General features: G+C 38.4%; 3 protein-coding genes and 1 non-coding gene across 4 annotated transcripts; 3 read left to right on the top strand and 1 right to left on the bottom strand.

Moving 5' to 3' along the window:
- Window positions 1-313: 313 nt before the first annotated feature.
- LOC101301629 lies at window positions 314-3,444 on the top strand. Its single transcript, XM_004290489.1, has 4 exons — window positions 314-849; window positions 990-1,095; window positions 2,703-2,771; window positions 2,860-3,444. Exons 1-4 carry the CDS (start codon window positions 347-349, stop codon window positions 3,286-3,288), a joined length of 1,107 nt encoding a protein of 368 aa, XP_004290537.1. The 5' UTR covers window positions 314-346; the 3' UTR covers window positions 3,289-3,444.
- A 1,121-nt stretch (window positions 3,445-4,565) lies between these two features.
- Window positions 4,566-6,257, top strand: LOC101301450. Its single transcript, XR_183972.1, has 4 exons — window positions 4,566-5,078; window positions 5,165-5,230; window positions 5,457-5,612; window positions 5,715-6,257. It is a non-coding gene; the product is annotated as an uncharacterized LOC101301450 (transcript).
- A 3,396-nt stretch (window positions 6,258-9,653) lies between these two features.
- On the top strand, window positions 9,654-13,728 carry LOC101291404. Its single transcript, XM_004292484.1, has 8 exons — window positions 9,654-9,719; window positions 9,936-10,729; window positions 10,852-10,946; window positions 11,570-11,688; window positions 11,837-11,968; window positions 12,448-12,822; window positions 13,045-13,135; window positions 13,717-13,728. The coding sequence occupies exons 2-8, from the start codon at window positions 9,940-9,942 to the stop codon at window positions 13,726-13,728; spliced, it is 1,614 nt and encodes a 537-aa protein (XP_004292532.1). The 5' UTR covers window positions 9,654-9,719; window positions 9,936-9,939.
- A 1,749-nt stretch (window positions 13,729-15,477) lies between these two features.
- On the bottom strand, window positions 15,478-17,755 carry LOC101301157 (abscisic acid 8'-hydroxylase 3-like). The gene is made up of 9 exons (XM_004290488.1): window positions 17,541-17,755; window positions 17,141-17,459; window positions 16,891-17,043; window positions 16,542-16,808; window positions 16,375-16,458; window positions 16,202-16,280; window positions 15,983-16,089; window positions 15,778-15,896; window positions 15,478-15,568 (listed from the first exon to the last, which is right to left on the bottom strand). Exons 1-9 carry the CDS (start codon window positions 17,753-17,755, stop codon window positions 15,478-15,480), a joined length of 1,434 nt encoding a protein of 477 aa, XP_004290536.1.
- Between the last annotated feature and the right edge of the window lie 1,847 nt (window positions 17,756-19,602).

The raw sequence follows: 19,602 nt of genomic DNA, 5'->3' as shown, positions 1-19,602 counted from the left end.
AACACTTGGTTACTTCAGTAGAGTGGATCTTTCTGGTCACTAACCTCGGCCTAGAAATTTATAACCTAACACACTTTTAGTATATGCCGCCAATGACATTTGATGACATGTAAATTTTTAAAGACCGGTCACCGGTGTCAATAAAATGTGTCCTGTTTCTAACGTTAGATACCAATGTGGCAATTCTGAAAATTTATGTGTCAAAAAGTCACAATGAGCTATAATTGGGGTACTGAACTCAAATTTTCCATAATAGAAACCGCGTGACCCAGATAAATCATTGACCAAATTTCGTTTCCCAACTTGCAGACTGAAAAATGAATACAGAAAACGCTCGACTTTTCAGATGGTTTTGAAGAAGCAGAGAGTATCTATTCCATTTCCATTACGGATATCTATTCCTTCAGCTTCTTTATGGGCGGTGGATGTTTTCTTAAGTTGTGACCATGAAGACATTTTCTGCTCCCACTTGTACCACAAGTTGCAGTCTCGAGGAATTTGTACTTTCCTGGATGGCCATGAATTTGCAAGAAACACAACCCCTCTTGAGCTCTATGGTGCAATCGAAGAATCGAGGTTTGCCATTGTTGTTCTCTCGCAAAACTATGCTTCTTCTCCACGGCGCTTGAATGAGCTTTCCAAAACTCTCGAGTGCATGAAAGATAGGAACAGGATTCTACCGATATTTCATGATGTGAATCTCTTCCATGTCCAAAAACAAAAAGGGACTTTTGAGAAAGCATTTGCCAAGCATGAAGAAATGTTTCAGGATGACTTGGCAAAGGTTGAAGCTTGGAGAGATGCTTTAACCAAAGTATGCAACTTTGCTGGTTGGACTTCCAATGATAGGTAAAGGTTGTAAATTATGAGCAGATGTGTTAGCTCGATATACATTGTTAGCATATTCGCCGATAGCGTATGCTTTTGAGGGTAATTAGTTGTTTAAGAGAATGATCTGAGTATCCATTCTCTCCTTTTCTTGATGTTAGGAATGAAGTACAAGTTCTAGAAGAAATTACTGAAGCAGTCTGGAACAAAATACATCCTATACCAAGTCCAACCGAAAGAGTGCATCCGACATCCACACACAACTTGGTAAGATTTTACTTTAGACTAAAATGACATAGAACTGTCTTTAACTTGATGCAGATAATGCCATCACACTTTTTACAAGTTTAAAGGTCCTAGAGGGGGGGTGAATAGGCCCTTAACAACTTTTTTTCGTATAAATTCGTTCTCAGGGATAGCAAGGGTTATAGCTATCCTGAATAACAAATACACAATGACAATAAATAAAAGTTGCAGTAAAATAACAATGAACACCAAGATGTTTTTTACTCGCAGAAACCCTGCAACCAGGGAGAAAAACTGCGTGCCCTTAACTCTTGAGGGACAAACCTTTCCACTATGTAAAACTCACTTCTTACAAGATTATAGTCTAGGGATACATGAATGACTTGCTATCCTGCCTAAACTACCCACTAGTCTGGATCTATACTTTCTTGTTTCTGAGTACCTCACTCCTTACAAGATTACAGTATAGGATACAGCAACGACTTGCTATCCTACCTAGTCCCAAACTAGTCTAGATCTAGCTCTCTTGTCTCTAAGTGGCTACACATGAAGGTATAAGAAGTTTCAACTAAGAACTCAGCTATCACTTAACTGATTCTTCTTGAAGACTTCTAAGAAGTTTCACTCTCAGAAACTCAGCTATCCTAAACTGATTCTTTCATGAACCCAACTACCTCAGCAGGATACATCAGAACTCAGCTATCCTCAGCTGCTTCTTTCATGAACACTTCCTGGGTTGCTGCACTACCAACTGATCTCATGGTATGCAGAATGCAATGAGTTTATGAGAAGAGGTTTTGTTCAGCTCTAAGGTTTATAATCACAAAAGGAAGACTTAGAGACTAATGAACAATGCAAAAGAAAACCAAAACCTAACAATGCAAATGTAAAAACTACATTATGACAACCACTGAGCAAAGGCAGCCTTGCTCAGTATATATAGGCTGATAGAGTGCTCTAACAAGAGAGAGACACAAGCCAAAGAGGTGCCACAAGAGGGCAAGCACGAGGGCCAAAGCAAGGAAGGAGTTTTGGACTTTTGTCCTTGGCCAAACTCTGAAAGGGAGAGAACATACAAAGACAGCTGTTATATTGGTTTGTGTATCACAGACACAGCTGTAGCCTTAGAGCTTTTACATCATAAGTCACGGGTTGAAACAAAGGCATCAAACCCAAAACTAAATTGACCACAATGGTAAGATCTTTATATATTCTAGTTGTCAATTTGAAATTCAAATTAGGATCTCCCCTAGACATAAAATTAATGCCACAAGGGTAAAGAAACTTAAACATAAGACAACAGAACAAAAGATCAAAAAGCTGGAAACCCAGATTTTTAGGATGGCAAGTGATACTGCTATCCTCTGTGAAAAACCATGAAATGCACATGCATGATTTTACCTGAGTTCCATGAGATCATATTGGTTCTTCTACTTCTTCAACTTGTTCTTCAGGTGTGCAAGACCAATCTCCCAATTGCTTTAGGCTTCATAGGTTGTGTTTTGTTCTATATAAGGATTGCCAACAACCTTTTACCTTCAAAGATACTTGCATATGAAATTAGCTCAGGATACACTCCCCTGTTTGCAAGTTGTATGTATTTCTCAACTACAATTCAATATATGCAGGTTGCATACACTAGCATTAATGTTAACGAGGGCAACCGTAACCATCCAATGCACACTACAGATTTGGTGGTAAAAACTCAGAATTATAGTTAACTGGCCAACACTTTTATTGCATATTTTGTTTAATAATCTCCTTAATTACTGTATACTATTGTAGGATACTTCAGCAGAGTGGAACTTTTTGATCACTAACCTTGGCCTAGAGATTTTGTCAACCGGTTTTGATCAGGCCTCCTCCTCAAGTAAGCCACAGTATGCACTATTTGGTATGCTGTTTTCTATTGCAGCCTTGTTCACTTGCATTTTGGAGCTCATTTACAAGGGCATAAAGAATAAAGTAGTACTGAAGAAGTTCGGAAAACTCTGGTGGTATTATTATCCACATCCCCACGATAGCGTGCCTTTTGGTACTCTCCCTTACATTTACGGATTATTTGGAGGCGCTGCTCAGTGCATATGCTCTATTACTCAATACATTTACTTCTCTTGGCATGCTGATAGTCCTATAAAACTATCATTTTTACCAGCAATCTTTCTTTTGTGTTTGGCTGGTTCAAGACTACACAGCAATCATAATCATTATTGATCAGAAATCTAGCTAGATACCAGTACAAAGAATAATTGTGAGTAAACGAACCTTAGTGATGGTTCATTTGTGAACAACTGATGAGTAGATATGGGCATATAGCTATTGTATATCATCGATCTGTTAAGAATTTCAGTTTCATAGCTAAATGATCAAATTTATTATATACATGATTTTCTTCTACGATTATGCTAGATGTACAACACTACAAATAGCTATTACCTTACAATAAATTGCCACGAATTCGCAGTTGGATCCATGGAAAGTATTATTCGGGGTTTATAGTTTGTTTTCTTTTGCAACCTTTTCATAAAGCAAGTTTTGGCTGGAGTATATACTGAAAATAATCACAAGTTCGTTTCTATTATAAGATTGAAACATGGTATATTTCTATTACTGAAAAACACGGTCTGGTTCATCTTCAAACCTGCTTCTTTTTTTAAATCTTGAAGGAGAACTTCGTAGAAGATCCAATGTACGGTTCTGGTGGAGCCAGTATGATTGAGCATTGTTTCCAAAATAAAAAGGTTCTTATCCTTGATGATGCCAATGAGCTAGCTAGACCAACTATATATTAACATTAGCGGAAAGGAGCAATGGCTGGTCAGAATCATTGTTACAACTAGAAATGAAGAGTTGCTAATTCGTCATGGAAGAGTTGTGCTGCATATGGCGGTGGCACATGGATTTAAAGAAGCATAACGACTCTTTGCTCAGAAAGCCTTTAAGAAAGATGAAGCTGAAGGCCTGAAGCAGATTATGTGGAATTGACCTGGTGTTTGGTCAAGCATAAGAAAGGTTCAAATATAAGGAATATGGAATGATACTAAATAGATATCCTAAAAGAAGCTAGCACTTCATTATCGCTCTGAATTTGTTATGGTGGCATGGACCGATCGAGTCCGAGAAGTCATAGTTTGGAAATTTTGTCCCGGAAACAAAATGTATCTATCGATCTGATCCCCTAATATTCTAGTGTAAAAAAGCAGTTGGTCGTTGATCGAGGACTAACATTTTTTGTTTGGTCTCCTTAAATTATCTTATTTTGTGAAGAATCGTCTGCGTGTTTTTCTGGAATGTAAGAAGTATTGGACTGCCCTGACCAGAAAGAAAGAAGCATGCAGTTGTTCTTGTGGCGTACAGTACGTTATGGACAATGAAATATGAAGCGTTGTGGAAACTCAAGAAAGACTTTGGTCGTTGGTCAAAAGAGAAACTTCCCAGCCTTGCGTTTTTTTCTTTTAGCCTTTAGCACAGTTTCCTCTCATTCAAAAGTCAAAACCAAGCAGGTGCCTTCGAATCGACGGCTCATCTCCTCAGTGTGTAACAGATGGCCTCACTCATCGCCTCAGCTCCATGGAAGTACGACGTCTTCTTGAGCAGCTCAAGCCAGGACGCAGGCAACTTTTCATATCTTCTACACAAGGCTTTGAAGGATGAAGGAATTCTCACTCTCAGAGACAGCCAAGAGGTTGAGGGAGCAGAAAGCACAGCTTCCCTGGAGGTCGGAATCAGACTCGAAGGTCGCCCTAGTTATTATCTCGCCGGACTTCCTCCCCTCGGCTCTTGGAACAACTTGTGCAGATTCTTGAAGCAAACAGGGATTCAAGTAGTCTCATCTTCCCAGGCTTTCACCTTGTCGACCCCTCAGATGTCCGAAAACAAAAAGGAACTATTGGAGCAAGCTTCGCCAAGCATGAACAAGAACAAGACTCGGACAAGGTTAAACGTTGGAGGGCTTCTTTGACATCCGTGGCAAGTTTAACTGGATGGCATACTGAATCTCATAAGTAAGCATGAAATGATATAAATAAACTCGGTTCTATATGCATCTTGAAATGATTCAAAAACTAAGTACTTTCTTTCTTGATGGTAGGGATCAAACAGCGCTTACAATGATATCGTGCAATCTTTAAAACGATGTATCCTCAGGAAGGAAACGGTACATTCTAATTCTTGAGCATAAAAATGAAATTCTGTTTTGTTTTACTTTGATAGCTTTGGTTTCAATTGTTGTAGGGGTTTTCGTTTGTGTTTGCTTTCTTCCATCGATAAGAAAAAAGATTATTGTTATAAAACAAAACAGAATTGCTTTACAGATGATGTTACTTGAAGTTACTATGTTATGCTTATATATTACATGTATATATAATCTATATATACTGCAGGAGAATATTATTGAGCAATCTGTAGACGAGGTCAGCACCAATACCAGTGTTGAGGAGAAGATTATTGAGCAACCAGTAGACGAGGTCAGCAGGAATACCAGTGTCAAGGACAAGATCATCACCGTTAACCATGAGGAGCAAAAGGCCACAGTGGATGTAATGCTCGAATCTCATAACCATAGTCAAAGAACAGTTTCAATTCCATATTATATCTCTTCAATTTTTAACTGAAAAAGTTTCTATCTACATTATATGTAGGCTACTTCATCAGCAGAATGGAACTTCTTACTCTTTACCCTCATCCTCGTGATTCTTTCTGCTGGTTTCGATCAAGCTTCTTCGCCAAGCAAACCGCACTATGCATTAATTGCAATGCTGCTTGCTGCTGCAGCTGTATTCACTTGCATTTGGGAGCTGATTCAAAGGAAAAGCCTAGTACTGAAGAGCTGGAAAAAACTACACTGTATATCTTATCCACATCTTTCGGACACTTTCTTCGAAAGTCACTTAGACACATACGGATTAGTCAGTAGCATCTATCAATGCGTTTTCTCCACAGTTCAGTATATTTACTTCTTTTACAATGCTAATAGTCCTATCAGATTATGCGCCTTACCTGCCCTCTATCTCATGTGTTTGGCTGGTTCAAGACTATGGAAGAAGTACCATAAGAGTAAACCACTACCTGTCTAGCTAGCTAGCTAGACTTCGGCAAAAGGTTTGCAAAGCTAATAAGACCCTTGAATGGGATCGATAATTGTGAGTAATTAAGAAATTATGAGAAAGTTTCTTCTTTCAAAAAATAAAAAAAAATATTTATCTGACAGGGACACATCATCCGTTATCAGTGAAGAGCTACAAGTGGTTCCGTTTCATCAATTTCTTTGTTTGTTTGTATGGAGTGTATTGACAGAAAGCTAGTATAAATTTGACTATGACAGAAATGCCTGCTGAGAGGAGTTTGATATCCTTGGATCTTCCAGAAGTTGGTAAATGTTATGTTAGCATGAATATCTGTTGCATTTACATTTCAGATCGAATTCAGATTGATAATCATGATATACAAGTTGCTCACAAGCTATATAATACTGATTATTTATGTCACAGTTAGACAAATTATTTTCATGCATCAGCGAACAGCTAGCTAGCTGTACCTGGGATTGCTGTCAGCAGGAAAACAAACAGACTGGTTTTGTACGTTTTCACTCAAACTTCATTGGTGATTTTGGAGCTCTTCATCATCTTTTTGCAATCACTGCAAAGTTGAATTCACAAATTGAGAATACTGAATACAGTGCTAGTTCAGTTTTGAGGATACATATATTCATATAGCAGAACTTGGCACACATCTGATAAATGAATATTTTGGAATCTAAAGTCTATATCGATGGAAGTCATGGAACCAGTAGGAGCGATCTACCTATGTGGTTATGCACTCTTTGTATAAAATTCATTCTGAGAAGATCATGGTTTTTGTGCTTTGGTAACTTTGGATGAAGCTAAGTTGGATGAAGGGACAATCTTACCAAAAGGCCTACCTTAGATGAAGCTAAGTTGAACTTTATCTAACAAACAAGCCAAAACAACAATACTTATGACAGGTTAAGGTCCGGCTCGCAAGGGTTGCCAGTTGCCTTATCACGTATTCACCGGCATAGAAAAGCAAAAGTGGAAGGCCTTGTAATAAAAGGAGAGATGGCTAAATTTACGCATGTTTCTCCTTCTCGAGTCTGAGAGCCATGACTATATTGGTATGCATTTGGTTCAACCATGCCCACAACCGGTTTAATAGCCATCATTGTCTCATCGTGTGCTTGTAGATTTTTCGATCTCCGCTTTTTTTTTGGTATGTAGGTTGCTAGGTTTAAATCAAACGATCTGACTTGTTTTATAAGTAGCCCTTTATGATTCATGTCCTTATTGTAACCCTACTTGTTGTAACACTTCCTCTTTTAATGATATTTGATGACTTAATTGATAAAAAAAATGTGACATTACCAAACTAGGTACACACGATCTCGATAACCAGCTAGCAAACCCAGGAAGGTTATTTCTAAGGAAAAATGCTTATTTAGTACTAATTTAAACTCCTTATTCCCCATTTCAATGACAATCTTTTTCATTAGCCATTCCAATATAAGGTAACATTTTTTATGCCTAAATGCACAAATTTTTATTAAAGTCTTAACAAATCATATTATTTTAAGACTATTTTGCCCTCACCCCTTAAACATGCATAGAGAGAGAAAATGGAAGAGAGAATACTTGGCCGGAATCTCACTAGACTTCGGTCACCGGCCGCTGGACTCCGGTCACCGAAATTTTCCTGACCTCCGGACTCCGGCCACCGGAATTTCCCCAACAGCTGGACTCTGGTCACCGGAATTTCCCCCGTAATTAGTTACTGACCCCCAATAACCAGTTACTGACCAGTTAATGACCCCCAGTAACCAGTTACTGACCCCCAGTAACCCTAGTTACTGGCTAATTACTGATACATAGTAATCAGTTATTGAGCCCCAATAATTGAGTTAATCATCAGAATTTGGTCACCGGTCGCCGGATTTTCTCAATAATTGAGTTACTGACCCCCAGTAATCAATTAATGACCCTCAGTAATCAATTACTAGTCCTAAGTAATTAGTTACTGAACCCTAGTAATTAGTTAAAACACAAAAAAACGAAGACGATAGAAGAATAATAACCCTAAGAAAAAATAGAAAAAAGGACTAGTTATAAATTTATTACCACCAGTAATAAATTTATCACCCCTAGTAGAACATTATTATCCCCAGTAGAACTTTATAACCCTTGAGAAAACAATCTCCATTACACAACACCAACTCTTGATGGCGTTGACGTAGGAGTCCGAAACCAAAGGTAGAGGCAAAGACGATGTGCAGTCAAGCTAGGACGACCACCACTAATCGGAGACCGTAGTGGTGCATGATGGAGCTTGGTGAGCTCGGCTCGCATCGACGTTTCCAAGCAACGACGTGCAGACGACGTTGGAGAACGACTAGATCTGGATTTGACGCTGCTCTTCGGACTCGTAGTGTTGTAGTGACAGGCGAGGAGGAGGCCGGGGCAATAAGCGGAGGCGAGGATGAGGTCACCAGAGATGGTGGAGGCGCGAATGAGATCGCCGGCGACGGATCTGTAAGTGAGAGTTAGAGAGAGAGATAGAGAGAGATGGTGGAGGCGAGGACTCTTCGTCGTGCTTCTTTGAGAGAGGCGAGGATGAAAGAGGTTGCCGGAGATGGTGGAGGCGAGGATGAGGTCACCGACGAAGGATCAGAGAGAGAGAGAGAGAGAGAGAGAGAGAGAGAGAGAGAGAGAGAGAGAGAGAGAGAGACGTTTAAGTAGTAAAGGTAGGTAAAGGTAACGGTACGGGTAAACGGTAGGTAAACGGTAACGGTAACGGGTTTTTAACGGTAACGGTTAACGGTAACGGTAACGTAACGTACGACGGAGTAGGTACGGTACGTAGTAGTAGTACGTAGTACGTAGTTACGTAGTAGTAGACGAGAGAGTACGAGAGAGTAGTAGAGAGAAGTACGAGAGTACGAGAGAGAGAGAGAGAGAGAGTGAGAGAGNGAGAGAGAGAGAGAGAGAGAGAGAGGTTGTTACGAAGGACATGGCGGTTAGCTTCTGGTTAGGTGTAATTTAATGATGGGTAATATCGTTCTTTTGGTAAGAGTCATTGGAATGAGCTAAGAGATAAAAATTTAAATGGAATGAGTTTTAGTTTTCAAATATTTAGACATTAGAGCATTTCCCTTTCTAATGTCACTGAATTAGGTTAATTTCAATAATTTTAGAATTGCCTATTATTTTCAATGCAATTGCACCAGGACATCTATAACTTGTATTAGATTTTTCACGATATATCTAAGCGATAATTGTCGGTGAACTGTACCTTGTTGATTCAATAGCCTAATTGATGCCAGACATTCAAATCTCAATGTCTTTGTAAGAATGATTAGATGGGTTTAAATTTTCAGAAAAAAACAAAGAGGTGGGTTTAAAGATTTTAATAAAAATGACAAGATCCCTCGACCAGAATTAGTTTCTCGGTCTGTAAAGCGTTGATGGGTTATCTGCTGGCGCACGGGCTGAACTGGGATCCACTCCGTGTATAAAGACCAAAATACAAAAGCACTCACTCCCACTGAGCCGCCGTCGCCCTCTCCGTCGTCCTTCTTTCCACCGCCGCCGTCGTTCCTTCCACCTCCTGACCTCCGCCGTCTTTAAACAAACAAGGTATGTTGGTTGGTCTATTGGGTGTATTGTGTAGCACCATTCACCTATAATGTTCGCTTTATTCGGTTGCTCATTCTGTTCTTGATTTCAATATGAATTGGGTTGGGGATTTGTTGGTTATTTCAGTTAATAGCTGTTTGTTTTTGTTAACTTCTCTTTTATTCAAAATTCAACAACATGGGTCTCAAATGCTTTAGTTGTATGATGATGTTGTAGTCTAATGGGGCCTAGATGGAAAGGAAACAGCTCTCGAGCTAAGTCTCTGTCTAAATCCAAAGCTCTTGCACAACCCATGTCAAATATAGTATTGCAGCTTCAATCTTCTCTAATTGAATCGAATTCTCGAGGGTTTTTATGTGGCAGCAGTGTACTTTTTGAAGTGAAACCAGAGCAAGTTAATCTTCTTGAATCTGCCTGCTTTGGTGATAGAATGATGGAGAATAAGCACTGGTTTCAGTTGTGTATGGAAGAGGCCTTTTACCTATGCCATTCTCTAAAATGCCTCGAGATTGTCGAAGATAAGTGCTCAAAGAATGATAGCCAGCTATGGCAGTGCTTGGAATCTAGAAGAGCATTGTTCCCCTATTTGTACAAGGCTTATTCTCACCTTAGAATGAAAAATTGGGTTGTTAGGTCTGGAGTTAAATATGGTGTGGACTTTGTTGCCTACTGCCATCATCCAGCTCTAGTTCATTCTGAATATGCGGTGATGGTGTTGTCAGAGGAAGATAGTGATGGAAATATGCGACTGAGGGAGTGGTTAGATATTCATCGTACTACTCGGCTTTGTGGAGGCGTTGCCAAGACATTGTTGGTTCTTTATATCAGCAGTAACGGTCATAGTGTAGACTCTCCATCATGTGTGGAGACATTTGCTGTTGAAGAGCGTACAATCACAAGATGGAAGCCAGAACAATGCCGTGATGATGACAAAGTACTTGAAAGTGAAACTGGAACAAACTTGGAGCCACTCGGTTCCGATATTGTCTCTTGTTTCACTCACTCTACTGGTACTTCAATTCCACTCACCTTAAATTTCTCCTCTGGCACTCAATTTTTCATTTTTCAACAATGTTGATATTGTAGCCATTATTTTTGTTAGAAAAATTTGTTGATTCTGCATTTTCTTCAGGCTCGGAGCCTCTTGACATAGATGATTCTGAAAATGTTTTCACTGATGATGAGCTCTCCCTCAGAAATTTGGCTCACAATGGAAGCAATGAGAAGGTATGCTTTTGCAACTCTAATTTGTACCATTAGAGAGGGACCTGATTGTAACTTAATGGATTGATATTGGAGAATTTTAAGAATTATGCTTCTAGTGGGGAGACTCAAGAGTTCCCTATGGAGAAGTACTAAAGTGAATACATAGGTCTGTAAGTTTGTGTGTTGTCTTACATGTGTGCCTGACCATCAGCAATCAGATTAATTCAATTGTCTTTGGTTTTGTTATGTCTTTCTAACATGCAAATATGAAACCAATCTCTGCCATATGTAAATTTGCTAGAGTATGCTTAACCTCTGGATTTCTAAATACTGTTAATATACCTGGTATGCCCATATGGGCCAAACATTCTGTAGTCTCATGGTGCTGTTAAACTGTATTCTATCAAATCTATCAGCTGTCACCAGCTGATTCTCATCTGCATCTCCAATTATTGGACAACGGTTTCTTCACCTGTTTTCCCAGATAGGAAAATAGGATTACCGATTTCATCGGATTTATGTTTCTTCTTATTGTTCAAGCTTGTATGTGGCTATTTTTGATAGAACAAGTCCAATCTTCTTCTGCACTTCTGCCGTGTGTTGTTTAATTTTGTACTTTATATTTTTGCTCTTGATCTTCACAGGGAGCTCAAAAGTTAATGACTATGTGTGAAGAATGTTTGGATGAAGAATATACCAATGACCTTGATGAAGAAGAAGAAAACCACTATGCTTCTCAGCCCACATCCAAGATTCAACCCAGGTTGGGTGGTACTTATACTAGTACTTTAAGATCGATCATGATCTTTAACTATTGGTATTCTTAAACAGACTATCTTAGTGAAAAACAAAAAAGTTAAAGGAAAGTTTTATATATGCTCGCATAGTGAGCTTTGTGGGCTATTTTGTAGGAGGTCTAGTGTATCCACGGCCCGCTGGGATGATGAGATGGGCATGGCAGTCGTATTTCCAAAGGGTAGAATATGGAGGACCACGGGAATTTCTTGCAATGCCAAGCTCTATATTTCCATGGAAGAAGTTTTGTAAGTGAAAAGATAACTTCGTTGTGTTGTGATTCTTGACTTTATTACATCCTTCTTGTCCGTTTTTTCGTTTGTTCTTTTTTTTCATTTTCTGTGTGAGATTCTCTGGCAAATTACAACAACTTTATACTTCATGAAAAATAGGGATAGATTTGACTGGAAAGAACTGGGCTTGTTCACTCTTGATACCACTGATTTTATTGTTTTACTGAGTGGTTAAATTTTTTTACAATAGCTTAAAGTTTTTCCTTTCAAGCTTTCATGCTGTAGATGGCCTTTTAGTTGTCTCATGAAATCTTTCCTTTTCGTTGTAGTTATCGTTATGAAGTCACTGAAATTTTAATAAGAGCTATAATTGACTTCCTCTCTGAGCGAAATTTGTGCACATGAAAGTTCTAATTTTACTCATCAGCTTCAGTGACCATTCCTTGCATGGCATAATACTTAACTATTAGTAAATTGTTACAATCCTTTTATAGGTATTTGGTTGAAATAGGCGCTTTGCTTCTGTTGGATGGTAGTGATACTAGTATTTCCTTGGAAGACATATATAGAAAGGTTTTAGATGGAAAGATGATCTTCTTTGATGAATTTAGAGCTTATAGGCAACTCAAATCCCTTGGTTACATTGTTGCAAGACATGGTATCCCCTGGTCTTGGAAAGGTGTCAAGACTAACTATGAATCTGTTTCTTCTCAAGTTTGTCCTGAAACTGAAGAGATTAAGTCTGTCCATGGATTATTCAATGGGATACAGATTAATGAAGTGAGGCCGGTTTTTGATATATATCTCCCAAACAGCAAGTTCAAGAAGTCATCTCCGGGTGATCCAAGTTTTGTTCTCTGTTTTACTAGGTACCTACATTTTTCGAACCCTTATAGTTTAACCATATTTATAATTAGATGCTAAATTTTTTTTTTTTTCTATTAGATATTAATTCCTCATTCTCATAGCACGTTCCTGGTCTGTGTAGTCTGAGTAATCAGGTTGTCACTTTAATTGTTTGTACAGTGCTCTGAGTATCTCATACTCACCTAATAATATTTTTTAATTTTGACTTGCCTTTTCTTCTATAGGGGCCATCCACCTTCCAAACCAGACCTTAAAGCCCTTGAGAGACAATTTGGGAGCACTGCTTTAAAGTTTTGTCATGTTTTGGGAGACTGTGTGAGTTTCTTTTCTTTTGACAAAGTGGAACTTGATGTTGTGCCATATCATCTGCAAAAAATTCAACATCCCTTCTGACTAAAAAAATACCTTAATAGTTTGAAGTTACTTTACTGTTGAATTGACTTGTTTACATCTGAAATGCTTACTCGGTTACCAAGTTCTTGGGTATGGAATTGACTATCAAGTGTAAGGAGGACATTTGATTAGGGATTTGATTGGAATGTGACTGCATGGAAGCTCATTAGCTGATAAACTCCACCTTTCATCTCTTCGTTTGGAATGTGATTGCAAGGAAGCTATAAATTCTCTCAACAACTGGCTTTCGTCAGCAACCTGGTGAGTCACCCCTTTTATAGAAAGAAAATAGCCCTCCAAAGCTTCTCATGGGCTTGGATCCCTTGTGAAGCTACATGTAGCGGATGCTACAACCATGCTTGTTAAAAAGAGACTTTACTTGAAACAACGGATGAATCAGCGTTAGGGTCACACACAATTACAATTTATATGACTGAAAGAAACATATCTTAGTTGACCAACATCCGCGATTGTTGGATATTTAGCTGTGTATATTTCTGTAGGTTGCAGAATGAATCATTTTAACCAATGTGTCATCTTTTTTTTTAGATTTGGTTCCTCCCCAAGTAAGTTGCCTGCATGATGCTGTGTTATGCATGGTATTTTGCTGTTGCATTGCATACAAAGCAGTCATGCCGAAGTGAACTACCTGTATTGCCTGTATGATATTTGTTATAGTTGTCATATGTTTTGGACAAGTAGTGTTGGGAGCATCCTGTATGATATTTGTTATAGTTGTCATATGTTTTGGACAAGTAGTGTTGGGAGCATTAGTAGTCGAGCTGATGAAGAACGTTTTCAGCCAAATATTATAATTAATTTTTGATTATACATATTTTGATTTCCCCATAAATGTTTGGTTTTGATATGTAGCATAATATATGCCGCATAATATAGCAGCTTCTGTGCAATTTCCTAATGAATTGATCGGAATGCTGCTTGCTATTGCAGCTGTATTCACTTGCATTTGGGATCTCATTCACAAGGAAAGCCTAGTACACTGAAGAGCTGGGAGAACTGCAGTGCATATCGTATCCATATCCTTCTAACATTTTCTTTAATAGTCGCCCGGACACTTACGGATTAGCTATAGCAGCATCTGTCAATGTGTTATCTCCGCAGTTCAGTATATCTACTTCTTTCACCATGCTGATAGTCCTATCAAATTAACCGTATTACCTGCCATCTTTCTCATGTGTTTGGCTGCTTCAAGAGTATATGGAAAGCCGTAAGAATGGGACTGATATGGCTACTCTTAAACAGTTAAACCCTAGTTCTTCGAGAAAGGATTAGAGTACTCACAAGACGAATCCCTTGAATATATGGAAAAAGACCAAGGCCTAGACTGGGGAATATTCCACTGTATATTACTTCAGAGACACGAACGTTTTTATATCATTTCTTGTTTTTTTTTTTTTTTTTTTTTTATGTAGGAGTTGCTGCAGTAAGAGTGTTAAATTTGTGAAGGAGTTGCTTTGATTTTCTTTCTTAAGTTTTAAGGAGTTGCTGCGGTAAGGAGTTGCTTTGATTTTCTTTCTTAAATTTGTACTTTTACTAGCATAAATGTCATATTCAAGATCATGATGTCAAAGTTCCTCATAACCTAAATAACGTCAAACCCAGTACTATTTGGTCTAGTGACATAGTCTTCTTTTTAATAAATGAGAGGTTGTGAGTTCGACTTAAGGTTGTAATTTACCTGACAAAAAAAAACTAAATAACACGAACTTATTCTCTTACAATTATAGAAGTTGCATAGAAGCATGGATGAAGAGCTATTCTTTGGATTTCAGATGGATCAATTCTACTCAGATATGTTTGAAAACTGATCATATTCAAGTTTTTAAACACATTAACATCAGGTAATTAACACTGATTGTAGAAAAAACTGTTTAACTTATATTTATGACAATGAGAAACATATCTCAGATAACTGATGTGCTAAACAAATACAAACACAATATTATGTTTGATATGGCTGGACTTTGATATCAATTGTTTCAACATAAGCTAGACGGTGATCCTTAATCGGTTGGACTTATTGAAAAGAAGTGTGTGGAATGTCTGAAATGCAATTATCAATGACTGCAACAGTCAACATTATTCAGAATCACAATTGATTTGTTAAAGGTGCCACTGCAACCTTCAACATTATTGGTGATCACATTATTCTCCTTATAAAGGAACTATTTGCTGTTAACTATATATTCACAGGGGGGAGGAAGAAAACAGCGAGTCGTGCCAAGTGCATCGTGAAAATTGTACTAAAGTGGCTCGGCTACAATCGGATACTTGTTCTTTGGCATTCTTACTAGTGTTGGCTGGACTGAGTCATCTTTTTCCAGAGGCTTCCACCTGAAACAGTTCATAGAAATCCAGAATCAGAATTGAGGTTGCAACACGAAATCCTTGTTACATGAAGAGTTGACATGCTCATTTAGTTAAAGTTATCATGTAATAAATCAGATCATTTGATCAACTACTTCCAAACTTCGGTTTCTTAAAAACATTCTCTGTTACATTCTATTTTAGACCATATTTCTCACAGTTCCTCTTCATCTTACTTGTATTTGCAGACCAGGTGATGAATGAAAACTGAGATTTCAAGTTTGGCCAAATTGATTCCAGGGCACATACGCTGTCCGCTACCAAATCCAAGAAAGGTAAAAGGCTTCAGAGATTCCTGTATTTTTATTCCATAATTAGTTCCCAATGTATCAGAGAGCAATGCCACAGCTAAAAGGTTTGGTAGGGGCAGTGCGCGCTTACATCAAACCTGGAGGGATCAAACTTTTCAGGATCGGGAAAAACTTCTGGATCATGATGAATAGAGACAACATCCAAATTAATAGACCAACCTTTCTCTATTTTATATCCTGTCAGTAATGGAAAATCTCTTAGAAACCAGATGATCAAACTTGGTGTAGTAAACATTAGCTTAAAACAAAGGCTTTTCGTTATGTGGTGTGTGGAGACAAAAAATTGTACCATCAATCTCAAAATTCTGGGCAGCCTTTCTTGAAAACCAAGGTAAAATAGTGGCTCTTCGAAGAGTTTCGCTGATTACCTGAGTGTCAACAACAATGAACAATGCTTGAGTTTATAATTGACAATATTATTACATTAAGGTTCTGACTTCTGAGTATTGATACACTGTTTACCTTGGCGGTGTAAGGCATGTTGTTAACTTCGGACCAAGTTAGATTGACTCCATCGCGGTTTGCTTGAATTTGTCTGTGCTCATCCTGCAAGTCCACAATTCTAAGGCTTCAGTCTTTTGGAAACCAAATATAATCAGTTATAACCAAGCTACATATAGATGACTTACTCTTAGTTGTTCCAGGACAACAGGATTTTCTCCAAGGAACTTGATGAGCCATGTGAGAGCAGCAGTTGTGGTATCATGACCTGCAACCAGTAGAGTTAATACATTGTCCTTCAATTGTTTGTCAGTCAATTTATCCTTATTATCTTCACTGCCTGCTAGTTTGCTATGTTTCATTATCAGTGATTCCAAGAAGTCTTGTTGGAATCCTTCTCCATTTCTCCTTTTAGAAATTGCCGAGTCTAACATTGCATACATCCTATCTCGTGCCTGACAAAGTGGAACAATCAATATGTCAGCAATTTGTTCGTCACTGATCAACATCGATGGTTTATAAAGATGCATGTGATACCTGAATACCAGAATGAAAAGCTGTTCCAGGGATTTTGAATGGCAAGGATGCAAAGGAGGAAGAAATGAGTTTAAAATTGGCTCGGAATTTCTCTTGTTCTTCACCTGCAGGCTCCAAGCTCATGATCATGTTACCAATAACTTTGAGAGTGAACTGCACACACAATTAACAGACTAATTAACTTTCATTCCCCACAAGTTAAACTTTAGACTAGGAAATTTGCTACATGACTTGGTAACCAATACTTAACTGTAGAAGCTTCTTCAAGGACAAAAACAGTTCGGCCAGGCCAATCTTCTAATATTTCAATTGCCAGGTTATTAATAAACTGAAAATATTTTTTTAGGCCATCAACCGATAGAGGCTCAGCAATCAGCCGTCTAAGCCGTTTGTGCTCTTCTCCGGTAGTTTGTAGCAAGCTGGTTGGACCTAGCACCTGCTGTCCTGTGTAGAACAGGTTTAAGCTTACCATTCCGTCTCTTCCTGCTAACAACATCTTACTTGCTTCTCTCCCGGTCATGAACACACTGAATCTACCCAAGACAAAAGTCTTGAACACTTTACCATACCTGAAAATATAACATGAAATGCATAGATATATCAAAGTATGTTTCTTGTAATGAACGAAATGATGTCATTTAATTGTTTACCTCTGCTGCCTCTTGTGCATGAAGCTGTATATACCAGATGGACTTGAGAACTCTGATATAAATGAGAAGCTTTCTCCAACAATAGGCCATCCCAAGCTGCCTGGGATTCCCACCATGCTTTTCGGTGATGAAGTCCATGATCGCAGCACAAAGAAAGCTGAGAACGCAAAAACGGATAGCAGTAGTGCCACGGTGATTAAGATAAACAGCGCCATTGCAAAGTCACTGAACCAGAAGCTACCAGATGAACAGATTATTTTTTCAGTCCCTGGACTCTGGACTTGCTAATCATATACTAATGACAAAACATACTTGCAGTATTTAAAACCCATCAATGATGATTACAACTGCTTTGTACTGAAAAAACAATCGTCCAGTGAGACCTCTTTGTGATTAACGTCTACATAGGACACATACCAATCATTAAGGCATTACTTATGCTCTTTGTCTGACAGTTTTCTCTGTTGGTATTTGGGGCGGACCACATCTTTCTTCTTGTTCGTCTATGTCTCCATTCTAACTAAGCTGAAAAACTTTCTATTCTTACAAAGACCAAGTTGTAGGCAAGTATCTGGTTTGAACTGTTCGCCGGCCCCTGGGATTATAATACTTTAATAATCAGATAGTTCTGCTTGTACTATGTATTGATAATTAGATACTTCTGCTTGTATTTAGCCAAGAGAAAGAACGAATTTCAATTACTTTGCTCAGTTTTCAGGTGGATTAACAGTTAATAGACCCAAGGGGAACCAACTTTTGTGTGGATATATTCATCCTAGTTTGTTCCTTCTGTTGTCGTTGGATGAGTGAATTTTAATCGCTGCAAGCCTATAACTAACTTGTCACACCCTCATCTGCTTTATATGTTGGTAATCCGATGAATGAATTGATCAATACAACCATGGCCAACGAGCCAAAAGCTGTCAGAACTAACGAAACAAGGCCAGACTAAAGGTCCCGGGGTGGGGGTGGGGGTGTGAATAGGCCCTTAACAACTTTTTTCCGTATAAATTCGTTCTCAGGGATAGCAAGAGTTATAGCTATTCTGAATAACAAATACACAATGACAATAAATAAAAGTTGCAGTAAAATAACAATGAACACCAAGATGTTTTTTACTCGCAGAAACCCTGCAATCAGGGAGAAAAACTGCGTGCCCCTAACTCTTGAGGGATAAACCTTTCCACTATGTAAAACTCACTTCTTACAAGATTATAGTCTAGGGATACATAACTGGCTTGCTATCCTGCCTAAACTACCCACTAGTCTAGATCTATACTTTCTCTCTTGTTTCTGAGTACCTCACTCCTTACAAGATTACAGTATAGGATACAACAACGACTTGCTATGCTACCTAGTCCCAAACTATTCTAGAACTACCTCTCTTGTCTCTAAGTGGCTACACATGAAGGTATAAGAAGTTTCAACTCAGAACTCAGCTATCACTTAACTGATTCTTCTTGAACACTTCTCAGAAGTTTCACTCTCAGAAACTCAGTTATCCTAAACTGATTCTTTCATGAACCCAGCTACCTCAGTGGGATACATCAGAACTTAGCTATCCTCAGCTGCTTCTTTCATGAACACTTCCTGGGTTGCTGCATTACCAACTGATCTCATGGTATGCAGAATGCAATGAGTTTATGAGAAAAAGGTTTTGTTTAGCTCTAAGGTTTATAATCACAAAAGGAAGACTTAGAGACTAATGAACAATGCAAAAGAAAACCAAAACCCAACAATGCAAATGTAAAAACTACATTTTGACAACCACAGAGCAAAGGCAGCCTTGCTCAATATATATAGGCTGATGGAGTGCTCTAACAAGAGAGAGACACAAGCCAAAGAGGTGCCAAAAGAGGGCAGGCACGAGGGCCAAAGCAAGGAAGGATCCTTGGCCAAACTTTGAATGTGAGAGGTCATATGCAGTTGTCCTAGGCCAAGAAAGAAAGAAACAAAATAATCATAAACAATGTTTGATTTAAAAGCAAGAGACAAAGGTTTTGCAAACTTTTTCCCAAAAGCATAATACCACAATGGTTTAGCAAACCACTATTATTTGATA

Source organism: Fragaria vesca, linkage group LG2 (genome assembly GCF_000184155.1).
Source record: "Fragaria vesca subsp. vesca linkage group LG2, FraVesHawaii_1.0, whole genome shotgun sequence".
Classification (NCBI taxonomy): domain Eukaryota; kingdom Viridiplantae; phylum Streptophyta; class Magnoliopsida; order Rosales; family Rosaceae; genus Fragaria; species Fragaria vesca.
This window is presented reverse-complemented; position numbering and strand designations above follow the sequence as displayed.

Coding starts and splice junctions, on each gene's coding strand:
- LOC101301629 (XM_004290489.1), top strand. CDS start 347: ATGGTTTTGAAGAAGCAGAGAGTATCTATTCCATTTCCATTACGGATA. Junction 1,096..2,702: donor CGACATCCACACACAACTTG/GTAAGATTTTAC, acceptor CAATATATGCAG/GTTGCATACACTAGCATTAA. Junction 2,772..2,859: donor TGCACACTACAGATTTGGTG/GTAAAAACTCAG, acceptor ATACTATTGTAG/GATACTTCAGCAGAGTGGAA.
- LOC101291404 (XM_004292484.1), top strand. CDS start 9,940: ATGGGGCCTAGATGGAAAGGAAACAGCTCTCGAGCTAAGTCTCTGTCT. Junction 11,969..12,447: donor ATTTCCATGGAAGAAGTTTT/GTAAGTGAAAAG, acceptor ATCCTTTTATAG/GTATTTGGTTGAAATAGGCG. Junction 12,823..13,044: donor TTTGTTCTCTGTTTTACTAG/GTACCTACATTT, acceptor TTTCTTCTATAG/GGGCCATCCACCTTCCAAAC.
- LOC101301157 (XM_004290488.1), bottom strand. CDS start 17,755: ATGGCGCTGTTTATCTTAATCACCGTGGCACTACTGCTATCCGTTTTT. Junction 17,044..17,140: donor TCCTTGAAGAAGCTTCTACA/GTTAAGTATTGG, acceptor TTGTGTGTGCAG/TTCACTCTCAAAGTTATTGG. Junction 16,090..16,201: donor CCAGAATTTTGAGATTGATG/GTACAATTTTTT, acceptor CATTACTGACAG/GATATAAAATAGAGAAAGGT.